Below are 16,886 nucleotides of genomic sequence, written 5' to 3'. Positions count from 1 at the left end.
TATTTTGTATTTTTGATTGAACATTTTCGGTCGCAATATCTTGGAATCGATTTTCTTCGAAAGAATGGAAATTTCATTAAATATTTAGAGATCGAAGATTACGTCCAAGAAACAATTCACTGTAGTACCACGTGTAAAATTCAGCGAAAAGAAATTTGAATTTCAAGCTGCATTTCGAAGTTCCATCTCATTTTTACAGTGTATACATTTCGTTAGTTTCTTTTCTTTCCTTCTGTATTTGACGTTTCTCTATTAATAAATGTGTTTCGAAGAAGATGTAGGCTTCGTTTTATTTTCAATCTTAGAAAAAGAAGAAGATTCGTTGGCCGGATTGAAAAAGCGAATCCGTGTCGAAAACAAAGTAAAATAAAATGGTGACACGGAGAGAGTCTTGGCACACGCGCTAACCGATTTATTATTGACTCGGGTCATGGATAGCCGCGACCGGGCGACAGTTACAGCGAAAAAAGCAAATCGACCGGAATACCTCTCACTGCTCTGTTTCCGGTCCAGCCTCGTGAACCCAACATCAACCGTGGAATTTGGAGAACTCTATATTTACACATCGATTTTTCTCTCCTTTCCTTTCACCGACAATAAATTCTATTCAAAACCATCGGCTTGTAAAATTTATTCTTCATATGCACTTTAATTATACCTATCCCATTTTACCAATTATTTTACTAATTATACCATTTCGTGTATCATAGCCTGTATGATTTATAGTGTATATTCGCACGTTGATTTTTCTTTCTTTTTCCTTAACACGTGATAAATTTCATTCAAAATCAACGGCTAATAAAATTCTCGTTAGTTGCAGTTATTTCAATTGCACATTTCTCGCCTCACAAACTGGTTAGTTATGTTTCATGGTTTTTCGTTGAAGTTATGTCAGTGCTGTGTAAGCCTCGTAGAAGCTAAACTGGCTAATTTCGTTTTCTTATCAATTCCTCAATTTCATCAGATAAATACGCGATTAATGTCCACGATAAATTCTCAAAAACAAATGAGTTACTTTCATGAACGAATGAAATTAACTATTATTACACAAATATTATTACACAAATTATTATTACACAACTAACTATTATTACACAAATAAATTCTCAAAAACAAATGAGTTACTTTCATGAACGAATGAAATTAACTATTATTACACGAATATTATTACACAAACGAATATTATCAAGATATATTTGAAAAATGGTATTTGTAAGATCGTTTTCTTTGCTTTTCGATTTACCGAGTCTCCAATTTGTCCTCTGAGAGGTTCCTACATTTCGATATTATCGATCAGTCAGAAAAGTGTGCATATAATTGAAACATTAAAAATTTAGAGAAATGCATGATATTAAAATTAACAGAAATTACTATTTAACCATAATTCACATTATAAAATTATAGCACATGTTCACAGTGTAAATATCCTTTTTTATACGACGAGTAATTGTAAATTGTGCAATTTGTAAAATACCTACTTCTTAGGATTAAAACATTATAGTTGTTGTTATTTTTATAGAGTACAGTTTTGCTTCTAATATGACTCTATTGATCCATCTTTCAAATTCTTTAACTTCCAACCGCTTTCATACTTTTTACATTAGAATAAATTTTGATAGCAAATAGATAAAAATTGTATCCTCAATAAGAAGCGTTGTGTTCCATTCCTTTTGCAATTTTTTTTGTGACAAACCCATAGCTTCCGAATCAGAGCTTTGCACATTAGTATTTTGCTCTATATTTATCCAAATTCTCTGAAGAGAAATAACCAAAATTGCCGCTGCAATACAACACAACAAAGTCCCTCTAACGAATAGAAATTTAATCGATTTCTGACGATCGACGATCTACTTATCTGGCCATTCGGTTCTTATAAACCGAATCTACTTCGGTATTAATGGCGAGAACTGGAAAATTCCTATTGCATTATTTGCCCTCTGAATTATTATATTCTCTCATTTTCATATGCAACTGCTTAAAGAAATTCATTATTCCAGATAAGATTCCATCAGTCGCGTAAATCCGCTTACATTACAGTCCTTAACGCGTTGACTCGAATTTGATGTATTTTACCGGAGCCGCAACACGTTCGAACGCACTGCACCATGACGCTATTGTTATTGCAAAATATTACATTATATCTACATACTGTATTTTTCTCCGACCACGTTACCTAGGTCATTCGCATTGTCCAACACTATCTATGGCTCGTGAAATTTATCTGACTTCGATCGTCATAAAAAATTGAATAAAACGTAGGTCACCGGTTGCCACTGTGACAGTCAAAGTGTTAAAGGGTTAAACGAATGATCCATCGTAAGCTACGGTGAGAGGCCAATTACAAACGGTCGGTGAGATGTCTGTGTGCACGCGGTGCTCGTTATTTTCGGACGGTAATCCAAGTCCGACGAAAATACCGGCCTTCCCAGTGCCGGACACGAAAATAAAAAAAATCGTAATTGTCGAAGCCCCGGGGCAACGAGGATAGTATCGTCTTGGCTCGCGTCACCGGCTGTAAATCCGGACAGTCGTCGTTCGTCGATTCGCCTATTACACTGTTTCCTTTTGACAGTTATCGTCGCGTATTTATGAGACACGTTCCGCCGCCTCTTCTTTCCTCACGTTCGCACCTTGCTTTTCCTACACCCGGAAGTCATGTCTCGCGATCCTTGTTAGCCAATGTCGTCACAACCAATATCGCTTTCCACGCAGCTCTTTAAACCCTCTTCGACCAGTTTCCGGATCGTACTTTTTCTTTTAGGTATACGATTATCCTATGTTTATTTCGTTATCATCGTTTCAGTATTTTGAGGAAGCTTTTTTTATAATATTGCTAACGCGGTTTTTAGCTTATTCTTCTTTTGACAATTGCTAGATCGTTCTCTTTGTTTTATTCCTTGGTATTTATACGTATACGGTATTATGGTGGCTGTTTATTATCCTGAAAATGTTCCTTGATAATAACAATTGTCTGTATCGGCTTTGAGATCAACCCTCTTGTGTAAAAATTATTTTCGCACGTATCTTTCATATGCAAGCTGGTTATTCCAATTTCCAAGATAGAATGTTCAAGTAAATCCCCGCATCGTGAAAATGCTAAAATATTTGTCTAAACCTGTTCTTAAATACCAACTAAAATGGAAAAAGAAAATGAAAGAAGAAAAAACTCCCAGTAAAGTTTCATGTTATAAATAATGAAATATTTATTCAAACCTAGTCTTAGATTCCAATTTCCCTAACTAAAACCCTCGTTAAATTGCCCACTTTCTGAATGCTAGAATATTTCTCCAAATCTGTTCTTAAACTCCAATACCTAAACTAAAACCTTCACGTAAATTCGCATATTCTGAATGCTAAAATACTTATCCAAACGTGCTCTTACATTTCAATTTCCGACCTAAAATCCCCACGTAAATTCACCCATTTTGTAAGCTAAGATATTTATCCGAACCTAGCCTCAAGTTCCAATTTCCAAAATAAAATCCTCAAAGGGAAATTTCCATCGTTTAAATATCGCTACATTGATAGAAAGCTGGGCTTGAATTCCATCTTGGAAATATTCTTAGGGGGCGGCAGTGGAATATCTCGTAGGATCGCAGACTGCGAACCGGAGAACGTTAATGACGATCTTTCGGTACGGTTTCCGGAATTCTACACACGATCTACAGAAATCCACCGTGCCGAGCATGCAAGCATGCGATACAGACATTGCTCACGCTCTTGATTTGTGTTGGAATCCTAGCAAGAGACGCGGCCATCGAGGGTTATATCTCAACAATGAAATATATTCCAGCAACAGTTTCTTACTGCCACGCTGTGTACAACGTCGTTTGATATCTAAATCGTTTCGACGATATTTGAACACGGGCTACCCGTTGGTCCGTCTGTGTCGCAAAACTGAGCATCGAGGAGGCTGTTTTCGGAGCTGCATCTACATCAGGACACTTTGGGGGCAAGGATGGCCCTTGGACGTATACGAGCGAACCGAGTTTCTAACAGAGTGGACTATAGTCAGAGAGATAAGAGTATTTTTAGAAGCACAGAGAAATTAGAAATTAGTAAATGTGTACGAGTGGAACGAGAATATCTATGCAAATTTTGATTTCTGTCGACGGAGTGGAAGAAGCGTAATTTAAGAACAGGTTCTTTTTGTCCGCTAGATATTATAAGGAATACTCTATTTGAATATTTTACATATTTTAGCATTTTATGTATTTTAAATTTCCCCTGAATACATAGAAACCCGTAGTTTAGCAATGAGATATTTCGATGAATGTTTATTTCCAACAGACTTATAGCTTTCGATGCGTATTAATTAATACGCACTAGGTCCAGAGAAGAATTTTGTGGCTTTTAATGTCATAATTTACTGCAGTACTTCGTTCCAGACTAATTGTCTAATTAATTAAAAAACGATATGGGAGATATTGCGGAAAATATTCTCATTTGAAGAATTAATCATTATAATGATTATAGAAACTTGAGAACGGCAATCAATAATAACGCAACTTTATTTACTTTATGCGTCCATTTACCAACGGAATTTCAAATCTTCAGAATATCCAAATGGTCAAGCGTTTGCTACGAACTTCGGTTCAAAAGCCCAGCAAATATGTTCAGAATAGGCTAATAATACCGGTACCATTTGTATCGATATTTCTGAACCACCGAAGTATTGTAATTATAACATCGATGTGAGCTTCGCTGTGTAAACGAGGAGCAGAGTGACAAATGTGTATTTCTGTGCAACATTGTGCAACATCTTGCTCTGATTTATCTTTGCAACTTGTCTCCGATGTCAGATGAATTCTCACAGATAATCGTACGTTATGTTACATACGATTACGCAAACGTGGCAATTAAACGATTTCTTTTATCTGCATAAAAGTAAAGAAGCTTCGAAGTCAAAAACTGTACATAGAATTGTATATCATCGGTTGTATAAAAGATACGACGAAGTTAATTAAAAGATAATTTTCTTTTTTTTTTTCTTCGAAGCATCGCAACTTTTGAATTAGAAATTTCGAAGCAGAAAATTATCGACTACCCGATTATTTGGTAACGAAAATTTATTTATTCCACGACCGAGCCAATAACGCGCTCCGAAAATTCGCTTCGTTATTTTCTCGTTGTCCTACTTTTTTTCATCGTCTTTCACTGTGAGCCGTAACTGATAGGAGAAAATGATAGTTACATAACTATATATATGTATATATAGCAGGATGCTGTCAAAAAACTAGGGTAACTGTCAATTGTTAACGATGAGTTTAATGTCTTGTAGGCGTTACATGGACGGTGTGCGCATTCATCAAACGAATTAACGGGATGTTTTCTAGAACCGTCGATTAAAGTGTACGTTGCTATGAAGTGATAAACGAAAATAACGAAAGAACCTAGCGATTGTTGCTGCCGGTAATTTCACCGGTAAATGAAATTTAGAACGAGCGTAATTTTTCATCCTTCGAACAAAGTCCCGCGCTTCCTTTTCAATGATCAGTTTCGTGAACTTTTCTTTCCAAGAAACTCTAACGATTTCGCTAAACTACACAATCTAAAAAATTCCACTTGACAATTCTATTTATTTCCCTACAATCTAAATCGTTAAAAAAATGTGGCGGAATTTTACACTTTTAAACAGTTAGCTGCTGCGACCTCTTTGAAAAGAGGTTCTAGTACCTAAAAGCAAGCGAGTATACTCATCAAACACAGAGTATGCGTGGCTGTAATAATGTAGAATCAAGTTGTAACTAACAGACTGTTTTATTTTTTAATTTAATTGCTGACAGGGCTCGTAGTAACGAGTATACTCGTGAAGAACAGCTATCCGATCGACGATTGCTTTTAATTCCCTAAACTTAGAAATTTTTCAAAATTTCACGTTCTTAGGGATTGCCTTTGCTTTTCCGAAAGAAAACTGCGAAAAGTTCAATATTCCACCGATCGTAATACGATAGACATTTTCTTTGACGTAGAGAATATTCAGGAAATACGTAAACGCAGATTATTCACCGCTCAATCTCAACGAGATGGCGAGCGGACCTCGAAGAGTCACGAGTTTAATGAGCCAAGGCGATAAGGTTAATTAATAAACGGCATAGTAAATGGACTGTATCGTGTGGTCTTACCTTGCCCTGCATAATCAGGCGGATGGTCAGAGTGACCGAGGGGTCATCGTTCAAAACTGGTTTCGAATCCATACTGTCCATAATGAAGTCACAGGTCCTGTGATCCGAACGAAAGCTCTTCTTGAGACTTACGGGGAGAGGGGAAGGATAAGAGGCAGGATAAGGTGGGCAGGGGAAAGGTTAGGCGAGTGATTTTAGTTGGAGGGGTCTTGGGACGTGCTTTTCAATCGCTCCCTGGTGTGTTCAGTCCTTGCACTGCAATCAAAATATGCATACAGATTAGTTAATGATTCCTTAGAAGTACGAGTGTAGCGTTGAAACAGTTTATTATATTTTACTCGGATGTACATGGCGTATTCCTGTAACGTATTGTTATATCGTTGTAATTCAGGAATATTACATGTACAAATCCATCGTGAATTATAAATTAAGTTTTAAAAGAAGTTACGCAGCAAGCTACGGACTCTCAATCATCCGAAATTGAGTACTAATTTTTTAATTCTTAAAGAAAGGTAACTTTATTTCCACTGGGTATGTTCTATCTCTCGTTGTTGTTTTACAATGTTTTTTAACGGCTTATTTAACCTCCTGCTGTCCTCGATTCCTCTTCACGTTTTGTACCTTTGAAGATATCTTCTTCTTTCGAGCCATTTTATTCGTAGAGTTTGTGGTATACACAAAAGGTACAAAGATCCAATTGAATAGCGAAAGCAAATATTTCAAATAAATTTCGGGTTATATCACAAAATTATGGAATCTGTATTGGATTAAATTAATTCATTTTCATTTTGTGGGTTGGTAGGATTCTGCGTAACTTGGTCTAATTAAAATAATACGACAAGATTTTAATAATATATCACGATCGTGGTTTACACGCTATAGATTATTCTATTCTATTGCGATTTCATAAATTATCTTCGATATACTATAATTTACATGATTTTACAATTTTCAACACAGTTTCAGGAACATAATTTTCTTCAGATTATTACTGGAATTATTAGATCTTAGAATTTTAGAATTTTATTACGAAATACGATGCATTTTGTAAAATATTTTAGTCACCTTCCAATCGATATACCAATCTAATTTTGAATTTTAATTATACTTATTGCATGTATATATAAGTCCCGTTGAGAAGCTCAGTGAACAAGTGTATTTTTTCAAGAAAAACAAAGAACAGTAAACGTGACAAAATTCGTTATGAACTAGCGAATTTTAACGAACACATCAAATAATGCGTCACAATGTAACCAAAGATTTCATCCTATCGTTTTTTCACTTATCACGCAGTTTCCAAATTTGGAAAAAGAATCAGAGTCCTCAATCATATTTGTGAACAACCGATTGCGATAGAAATTAGAAAAATTGAAAGCTAAATAGCCATACAATAATCGTTATCTCATTATTCTGTTGTCTTTACAGACTTTTCCATCGAACTTTAACATCAGCCAAAGTTTTCCCAAACCAAAGATCTTTATCATTCATATCGCTTCTCCACCGAGAAAAATTCGACGAAACGATTTGTACAATATCGCGAAAACTTTCGTCAACATTCGACAGGAATCCGATTGAAGGTATTGATTGCAAATATCCCGATGAATGTATAACGTTTTCGAAGATAGTTTTTAATTCTGAAGCTCGTTGTATAGAATTCTAAAAGAGGATTGGGTAAACAGCGTGGTCAGTTATCGATCGGGTTACATATCGTGCTTTTTATCTCTCGAAATACTTTTCCAAGCTACGTATTTACCTCGCTGCTTTCTGATTTAATCTATCGACGAAGCAATAACTATCAAAGCAGGTGATTTTCAATCCACCTCCTTGAATACATACAAAGATGGAAAAACGTATAATGGGTCGCTATTAATCGGATATTTATATAATCACGAAAGAAGGAGGATCGAATGCCAAGATTCCAATTATTCAAACAACACTGCGAAGAGTAATGTCACTTTGCGACTGGCTCTTCTACAATTCTATTATCTTCGTTTATCTGAATGCAAATATTAATTCCAATGATAAATATACATTGCTCGCCGGTGGAACTAATCTCAGATTTTAATATACCACGTCTTTGCAATACCGTTTCAAGAAACGCGTTTCGGTTATTCATATCTAATAATAAAAAAAAGAAAAAAAGGTCTGCGAGTATATGGAACTATAGGCCTATTAAATTTTTACATATATCTCGAAATTGTAGAAGAAGTAAGTTAGTCAAAGAGCCATTATAATCAACAATTCAAATGTAATTAATGCTAAAAGACTAGAATTAAAGCTTCAACCGTAATTTACTCCAGCTTTCATATTTAATAACAAAATGAAAAAAAAAAAATTGAGAATTCTTTTTAAACAACAGGTCTGTGTATGGAACTATAGGCCTATTTAATTTTTACGTATCTCGAAATTATAGAAGTAAGCTGTTTAAACAGCCATTATAATTATTAATTCAAATGTAATTAATATTAAAAAGACTAGAATGAAAACCTCAAACGAATTTTACTCGAGTTACAAATTTTCTCTTACAAATTGCCTTCCCACAAAGTTTCGCAATTTTTCTCAAAAATTAAAAAGATTTTAAAGATTTTTTAGAGACTACAAATATTTCGAAATAAATAAAAAGGACGAACCTGTGATATTTCTACTATCCTAATATTATCGTCAAAACATATTCGCTGTACCATTCGTTTGTTCTAACGTGTCTAGCTGTGCAAATAATTTGCCCAAGTCCAACAGAAATCCCGAGAACATAGTGAAACGAGTCCGACGAAATTTCATTTATCGCCGGTTCGATAAATTAAAATGGTAGTAGGAGATTAAAGAGGGAACAAAACAATTGGTGAGAAGCATGAAGGAGAACTAGGTTACAAAGCCAACATAATTCGACCGATTCACCGGCGACAGGCTAACGACGAAGCTGAGAGGCGAAGAACAAATATATCTTAGCTCGAACGACCGGCTCGACATCAAAGCTTCTCAGAAATAAACGAAATATGTACAATTGCCGGTGCGAACTTAACGCGATTTCCACTGTACTGACGAACCAATGGGACCCAAGAACCACCGTAATTCTCTTCAACGACATTTCCAACTCGTTCTCGTATAGTTTTCTAAGCCGCGTGAATTCTATTTCCGTGGAAAACGCGGGCAATACGAACGATCAGCAATCGCAACGCTCGCACAGTTAAATAAACATTACATTATCGTCAGCGTGATGCACACAGTATTCCAGGAAGCTGTGCAACAAACGCCGATTTGCATACAGAATTCCAGACCAAAGATGTTGAAATAATTTGGTAAAACGGCTGGTCGAGTTAGATTTGTTCAAGAGGATAGATGCTATCATTGCGATGGATATTGATCATTGCGATGCGTAATTGATCGTTCATTCTTGGGTAGTTTTAGCTTGAAACGGAGAAAAGAATTCTTTAGTTTTTAACTGCTCGTTTATCTTACTATTTCATTGTGTTTCATTTATCGTTGTCGTTACCTTCCCGCTAGTTTTAGCTTTAAGAGAATTCCTTAATTTTCGTCTGTTCCTTTTTCATACTTTTTACGTTGGAATAAATTTGAAAAATTTAGAATAAATTTCCGAATAGATGTATTAAAATTGTATGAACGCATGCAGAGCGTAAAAGTTAAGAGACGTTGTTTTTAGTTCTTTTCAGATTTTCTTACTACGAATCTATATACTTTTCTACATTGGTATTAACACACATATATTTATCCAGGTTCTGGCAATACTCACAATTTTCTTTCTAGAAAAATAGTTAAAATTGACGCTTTGATAAAATTTTATTTGCCAAAACGAGATTTTAGTTGGTGATGGATTAATGTCTGTCGTCTGACGATCGAATCTACTTACTGCATGAACCAAAAATGAAGGAGATTGGCGATTTATTATATAAATTGTTCGTCCTCCGATTTGATTATACAAATGACTCTATTATAACGTACATTCTATAATTTCCAAACGCAATTGCTCAAAGAAATTCTGGCTATTATCACATCATCCGAGCTTATTATTCGAACAAGTTCATAAATAAAAAAGAAGAGAAATGTTGCAAATACTATTTTTTAAATTTACCTTGGGATTTGCTATTCTTTATTGACTTCTTCTTGTAATAAATTAACTCGTGCAAGTAATCTTTCTTATTCCTTTTTTAACAGAAAATTGAAATTAACGAACGATGGAATTGAACAATTTGGCTCCTGAGAGTTCCATTTACACGCTAGAATTACATTTTAAATTTCAATAATAGCGAATGCTTGAGCAATTCTATTTGGAACGAATCCGCGTAACTAAATTTGTATTCTGATTTTCACTGTTGTAAGAGACAAAGAAGATGCCGTTTCGGATTGACGTTATTTTCAAGGCTCGCGCGCGTTAACCGAGAGTGTGTGTATCATTGGCTGTCTGTTCTTTGTTGGTTCTAACGAACCTCTTCCTCATTACGTGTACGTGTATAGAAGCCACTTAAATATAACTTTCTGTCACAAAGAAACCCTACGGCAACAAGAGAGAAAAATATGTTCAATAATCGTGCGCTGTCTTTTGTACGTGTGCGGGACGTGTCTGGAGAAGGTAACTAATGGAGTTGCTATAATACGCTTGTATCAAGCGTTCGAAAATACGAATTTTTCATAAACTTAAATTTTCAGTGCCTCAGCTGTTCGACTCTATCTCTTGTTGATTTTTTACATGATATAAATAAGCTGATAAATCGGTACGACGAATTTAAAAGATAGTTAGTTTAAGAAAGAATACTTTTCAATTTATGAAGACGATCGTTGTGGTCGCTAAATTACTTACAAAATTGTTTTCGCAGAAAAGAATAATTAAAGAATAATAAAAGAAAGTATCATTTGAAGATAATTTAAAGCGATGTAGAATGTTTCATTTGATACTAATTGTAAGTTAGGTATCATTCACTTGTACATCATTTTATGTCCTTCATTATGAAACTTCCATAGTCACTATTTATGACAACGTTGCGATCTATTATACGAACAGCGTTATTTAATTAGTATTCTAACATTATGCATCACTGTGCAATTTTAAAGTGTAGAAGACTATTAGATACGAAGAGTATGCGAAGCAGAAAATCGTTTGCAATGTATCTTTCGTTTTTCAAAAAGAAATAACACAGTTTGAAAATAGTTCATTTTTATATAATTTAATCAGAGCGTCGCGGCGTTTCATATATATTTTTTAAGTATGTTCATATTTAGAATACTGTTTATCTATGGAGGAATTCGGAAAGGAAACGGTATATATAACGCTACTCGAAACACATCAATTTTGTTAAAGGATGTAACCTAAAAACTGGGTCGTATAAATTCTAAATATTAACATAACAAATAGCCGGCGGTTGTAAATCTATTTTAAGTGCTTCCTAAGTAGAGCCAAATGAAATTATAAATAGAAGTGTACATCAAATAATATTTTGAATAATGGATGGAATTAAAACGAAAGACAGCCAAAAACGAGGAACACGAACGTTTGTCACGCTGGTCTTGAGAAAGAAATGTTTAAACAGATTTCCACTTAATTATTCCAAACAATATATTAACAATATATATAATACACGTTTTCCAACGTTGTGTGTTGAGCTTTTTTAACGTAGAAAATACCAATTGCCATAAATTGTTCCAATACGAACAATAGGATTTTCATGCAAAGCAATTCAAACATATAAATTCCAGCCACTTTTCTAGTTGTTCCATCATATTTCTCACCAATTTCCCCATTAATTTTCGATCAGAATAATACGAGTAACTCATTTTATTTTCATGAATTTTATTAACGAAAAGCTTAAAGCTTAAATTAATTCCTTTTCCTTTTTTAATGCAGCACTAGACCACGGAACCGAATACTCGGACCATAGAAATATATAAAAATAAAATTTAGACGACGAAGCAACATAATCTTATTATGTTATTAACGACTATTTTAAACAAATTCAGAGCTACTAAGTTAGTTCAAGAGTTATAAAATCTCATGGAATTAGTGAAAAGAAACCGAGCGATGGATGGATATCCAATAGGACAATAGGATTATTGTAGCCTTTCAGGATTAAATCCGCCCACGTTTTTATTAATAGCCCATAAATTACGAATTTTCCAACAACGATAGACGCCATTAAACTATTCTAAACTAACATTAGTAACGCCCTATACTTTTATAAACCATAAGAAGGGAGAAATTTTTTATCCAAATTCATTTTATCCAACAAAGGGAAGAGAATCGTATACTCTCGTAGATTATATCTCATCCCTGTGCGTTTTTGAAGTGCCATGTTCTCGTAATAATAATCTTTTATGTCCTCAAATAAAAACACACGGCATTGTACACTGCTGCAAAGAAAACCCCTAAAAAGAAACACAAAAAAGAAAACGAATGAAATACATAGCGCTTAAGCGAGAAAAAACACACAACGATAAGATAAATTACGCGACAGCGGCCGTTATTAGATCAAACGAGAATTCATAATACACCTTTGTCACGCGAATTCCATCCCCTCGCAGCTAATACACCGATTTGCGCGGCGTTCGCAACAGATTTTAGCCGGTAAAACTTCTTAGAGGCCGTCCACGATCGGATCAGAAGGTTACGAGGATCGTTCGGGAAAATTCCAACGGTAAAATGGTAATAAAGCGTAGATAAAGGGATTTACGGTTACGAAATGTTAGTCATTCCTGAGCAAATGATGTGTAGTGCTTAGAGCAGGTAGGGTTTCGCTCGTTCAGTTTTCAGGTCAGGCGATAAATACCTAAAAGTGCGAGGGAAATGTCGTCGAGCCAATATCAAAGTGTGCACCACGTGACACACACACATACACACGTCAACACACGTACAGCCGTCTGCTCGATCTAATTTGTCCGCTCCGCCTTTTACCATTCTGTTCCTTTGAAATTCCGCGATATCCTATTGGGGACGCGGTAAAGGTCAATTTCCCTTTAAGATGACGCTTTTTCAAGCACAAAGATCACACACGGAATTTTCTTTAGTTTACGCAAAACTGTTTTATCTGTGCCGAGCCGCGGAGTTCTTGCGAGGGTTGTTCGAGGAGGCGTATAAATAACGTGTTTATAAAATTTTCGGACGTATTGCTGTGCAGGGAAAGCAGAAGATCCTACTAGAGCGCAGAAATTGTATTCTGCCAAGGTTTAAATTCCGTGTCGCTAGTTAAATTTGATTCATCTGTTAAATTAATCCGTACGTGGACAACTAGAACGTTGTGATTAGGGTAAACTTCGAAGCGTTAATACTCGTAGCTTTTGTATAAATTTTGCAGTAAAATATTTTCTCTAGGAAATAAAGAAACTAGTTTCAGAAAGTATACACGCGAGTGGCAACGCCAGAGACGAAGAAGATGAGAGTTTCTATAAATTTAATGCATCGAGTATTAAGAAAATTTATAACGAAGATAATCGAGAACATACTGTTGATAGAAAATACCATTTTTCTATTTATTGCAAAATATTTATCGGTATTTCTTTTTTCAATTTCCATCTATAAACTGATGTTAGTAATAAAGTAAATGATACTACACAATGTTATTGGACACTTGACATGGAAGATCACGACAGAAAAACGTATACCTGAAAGGTAGTCACATGGAGAATAAACGAAGAATTTTATATCGAACGTGTATAAACAACGCGTAACAACAAATTTCATTCTACGTACATTTTCCACCAATTTAACTCGTCTAATACTAAAAAGTATATAATTCTTTCAACTATATTTTATTTCTATTACTGTTTGCTAACTATCAACATGTGCAGAACATATAATACAGCTTCGTATCTTGTCGTACACTATCTATCGCTCAAACGCCTCCTCTCAACGTGACCGTGATGTTCCAACATGTTGATAATGAAAATCAAACGTTGTACGCCATTAAAAATCTACCGCAAGCTGGAATTAATTAAATATCGCCATTTATACGAAACTAGCAGTTCTGTTCGAATTATTTTATCGAAAAATTAAATTGGAAAAAATGGTAACTCGAGCAGACATTTGTCGGTTATATCTGGTTTCTAAATCAAGAAAGCATGACAGTGATCTAACAATGCAATAATTTGTCACGGCGTTCAAAGTAGAAAAATGTCAGACGATCTATTCCAGAAAATAATTTGAATATTTCTTAAGAAATCTATGAAACAAAGGAAACTTCAGCCGGTCGACTCAAAAGGCTATAAATAAAACTTCGATATTACTTAATGTCAGCTTTAATAACGGAGAGTACACTTCCGATTGAGAATGAAGCGATCGGCTTTTAGAATATTGCGACGAGACAAACTTTCAACGATGAACAATTTCACGTGAACTTTATACAATATTTTGAAACTTTGTGGAATATAAATTTCTATAGATGAAATTACCTTTTCTATCATATCATATAATTTATTCAATCGAGTGTTCCTGATATAATCCTTTTAGGACAGACTATTTTAGACGGTATATTAAATATTATTTTATCATCTCAAACGACATTAAAAATATTAAAAATACTTTTGAAAAGGTGAAATGATATTACAATAGGTATGATGTTGAATAATTCTTAGCTATAGATTATTTTATGAACGCTCGGTTAAGTAAATTATATTCCCTGTATTAAACTATCTTAAACAATTTAATTTTATCCAGTAGAGCTTAGAATAATCTTAAACTTCGAAAGACTATTTTACGAACATTAATTAAATAGATTTTCTACTCGACTACACGACAAAAATAAAACACAAACCGATGCAATTTTTCAAACGAGCTAATACTAACAGCGACACTTGAACAAATTTAGCATCGGTTACAAATTGGATCAACAGCAACCATGACACAGAGAAAGGAACTACACTAGCCATTTCGAAGGACAATCCAGCTTCGATATGCAGTAAATATATAGTGAAACGAAATTTATGCTATTCCATTAGAACTGAAGATATCATCAAATGAAGCGCCATGCAGCCAATATTACCATTGAAAGAAAATAACTGTAATTGCTTGACGCTCTTTTGACAGAAGAGCACATTTAGATATTTGTTCAAGAACTATTATTTCCATTTAACTTTCTAACCGTTTCGCTTCGCTCGATTTCCTTTCCAAATAAAACTTTCGGAATTTTTCTATTTATTGTTATTAGCGTGCTTCAAGTAGAAATTTTACACTAAGATTCATTTGTTCATTTTTGTGCTAAGATACTGATAAATTCGTGACAAACAGCACGTGTGTCTAAATTCTCGGGTAAAATTTTACTGTCATTTTAAGCGACAAAGCTCTAAGATCGGTACCTGCATTTAGAAGGACGGAAATACCGAAACGTTTTTCCTCCACGCTGAAGGAAGGTTTCCTTTCTGACAAATTGCTCTAACAGTAATCTGATGCTGGTATTTACTTCTACTGTTTACGATGATGAATCACAATGCGGTGAATCAATCGCAAAATGGAATTTGTTTCTACCTAGAAATAGTCAATAAAATTTTACAGAATATTCAATATTTTCAAACGTTTGTAATTTTGCAATGAATAAACATGGCGAGGTATAATAATTCTAAGGCAATAACAAATATTTAAAAAATCCTGCATTTCTAATTTCTCCACCCTGTGTCAAGACAATTGCCTATTAGTAATTTAAATTATTGTTTGAACTGTTGAGCTCTCCGATATATTCATCGTGAAATTGTAAAGTATAATCGTAAAGTATAATTCATTAAAGCTGACTCACGATGCACGTATACAATGAATAATGTATTAAGTGTATGTATATTTATATCGTATATATGTAGGTATCTTAGGTACCTACAATAATTATACTATGTTAACTATATTAAATTTTAAACGTTGCTATTGTAATGAACATAACATATGAGAAGGACGTACGAATAAAATTGAAAATGTCTAGATGCTATCTTTTTTAATGAAACTCTGTATACATTAAAGATTAATTTCCAATAAAGATTCACCTATCATCAACGAGATGCTATCATGCGCGTTGATAGTGGATTTCCAAGATTGAATTTTTCATTTATTCATTTTCTAATTACTCGATTACGTCAACGAGGATCGATTACTGAGAAACCAGCGAATGAGCAATAATTCGTAGATTTAACTAATATCGTTGTTATTTTTATTTTCCATATGAAAATTTCAGGGATTGTGCATATCGTAACCGTCGTTTAGTATATAAAGATATATTTTATCGACTCGGACATTCACGATTTATCGTCACTTGCGGCATTTAATATATAACTGCAGGTTGCTTAAATTGTTATCTGGACACTGCACAAATGGATAGTATTATTCAATTAAGAGTCTGTCCATAAATTATCATTTCTAACTCCATTATACAGCGTAATGTTCTCGTGGTAATAATTATTCTAACTTCCAAGTATGTAAATAATCTGCTAGGTAAATGATCCCGAAAGAAGGTACGATAAAAATAGAGACATTGTTCAGATTGAAATTATCAAATAAATGAAATTACTCCGATTGAATTCACTTTACAATAGCGTTAAAATCATTCGCAATAATATTTTTAACATAGTGTAAAGAGTGAGACGAATTTAAATTAAAAATAGTTTATATACAGTGGATATACATCCTTATATTTATGATACCATTTACATAATGACTGATCAGACCGAAAGTTATTATCATTTAGTAGTATCGCTATAAAAGCGTGATACTATACAAATGAAACGAATCTGACAAAAAAATCGTTTTATTAGAAAATGAGACGCTCTACATAATAATCACAT

The 16,886-nt window shown here is 34.2% G+C and overlaps 1 protein-coding gene across 5 annotated transcripts in view; it reads right to left on the bottom strand.

Moving 5' to 3' along the window:
• LOC100647823 (poly(rC)-binding protein 3) overlaps positions 1-16,886 on the bottom strand; it is a 185,110-nt gene that overhangs the window by 81,406 nt on the left and 86,818 nt on the right. For all 5 annotated transcript variants that reach the window (XM_048412340.1, XM_020866923.2, XM_048412339.1 and 2 more), the window contains one exon: positions 6,126-6,380. In XM_048412340.1, coding sequence (XP_048268297.1) covers positions 6,126-6,206 — 81 coding nt within the window. In that variant the 5' untranslated portion in view covers positions 6,207-6,380. The remainder of the gene's footprint in view (positions 1-6,125; positions 6,381-16,886) is intronic.

The sequence above is a fragment of the Bombus terrestris genome, chromosome 15, assembly GCF_910591885.1.
Source record: "Bombus terrestris chromosome 15, iyBomTerr1.2, whole genome shotgun sequence".
NCBI lineage: Eukaryota > Metazoa > Arthropoda > Insecta > Hymenoptera > Apidae > Bombus > Bombus terrestris.
This window is presented reverse-complemented; position numbering and strand designations above follow the sequence as displayed.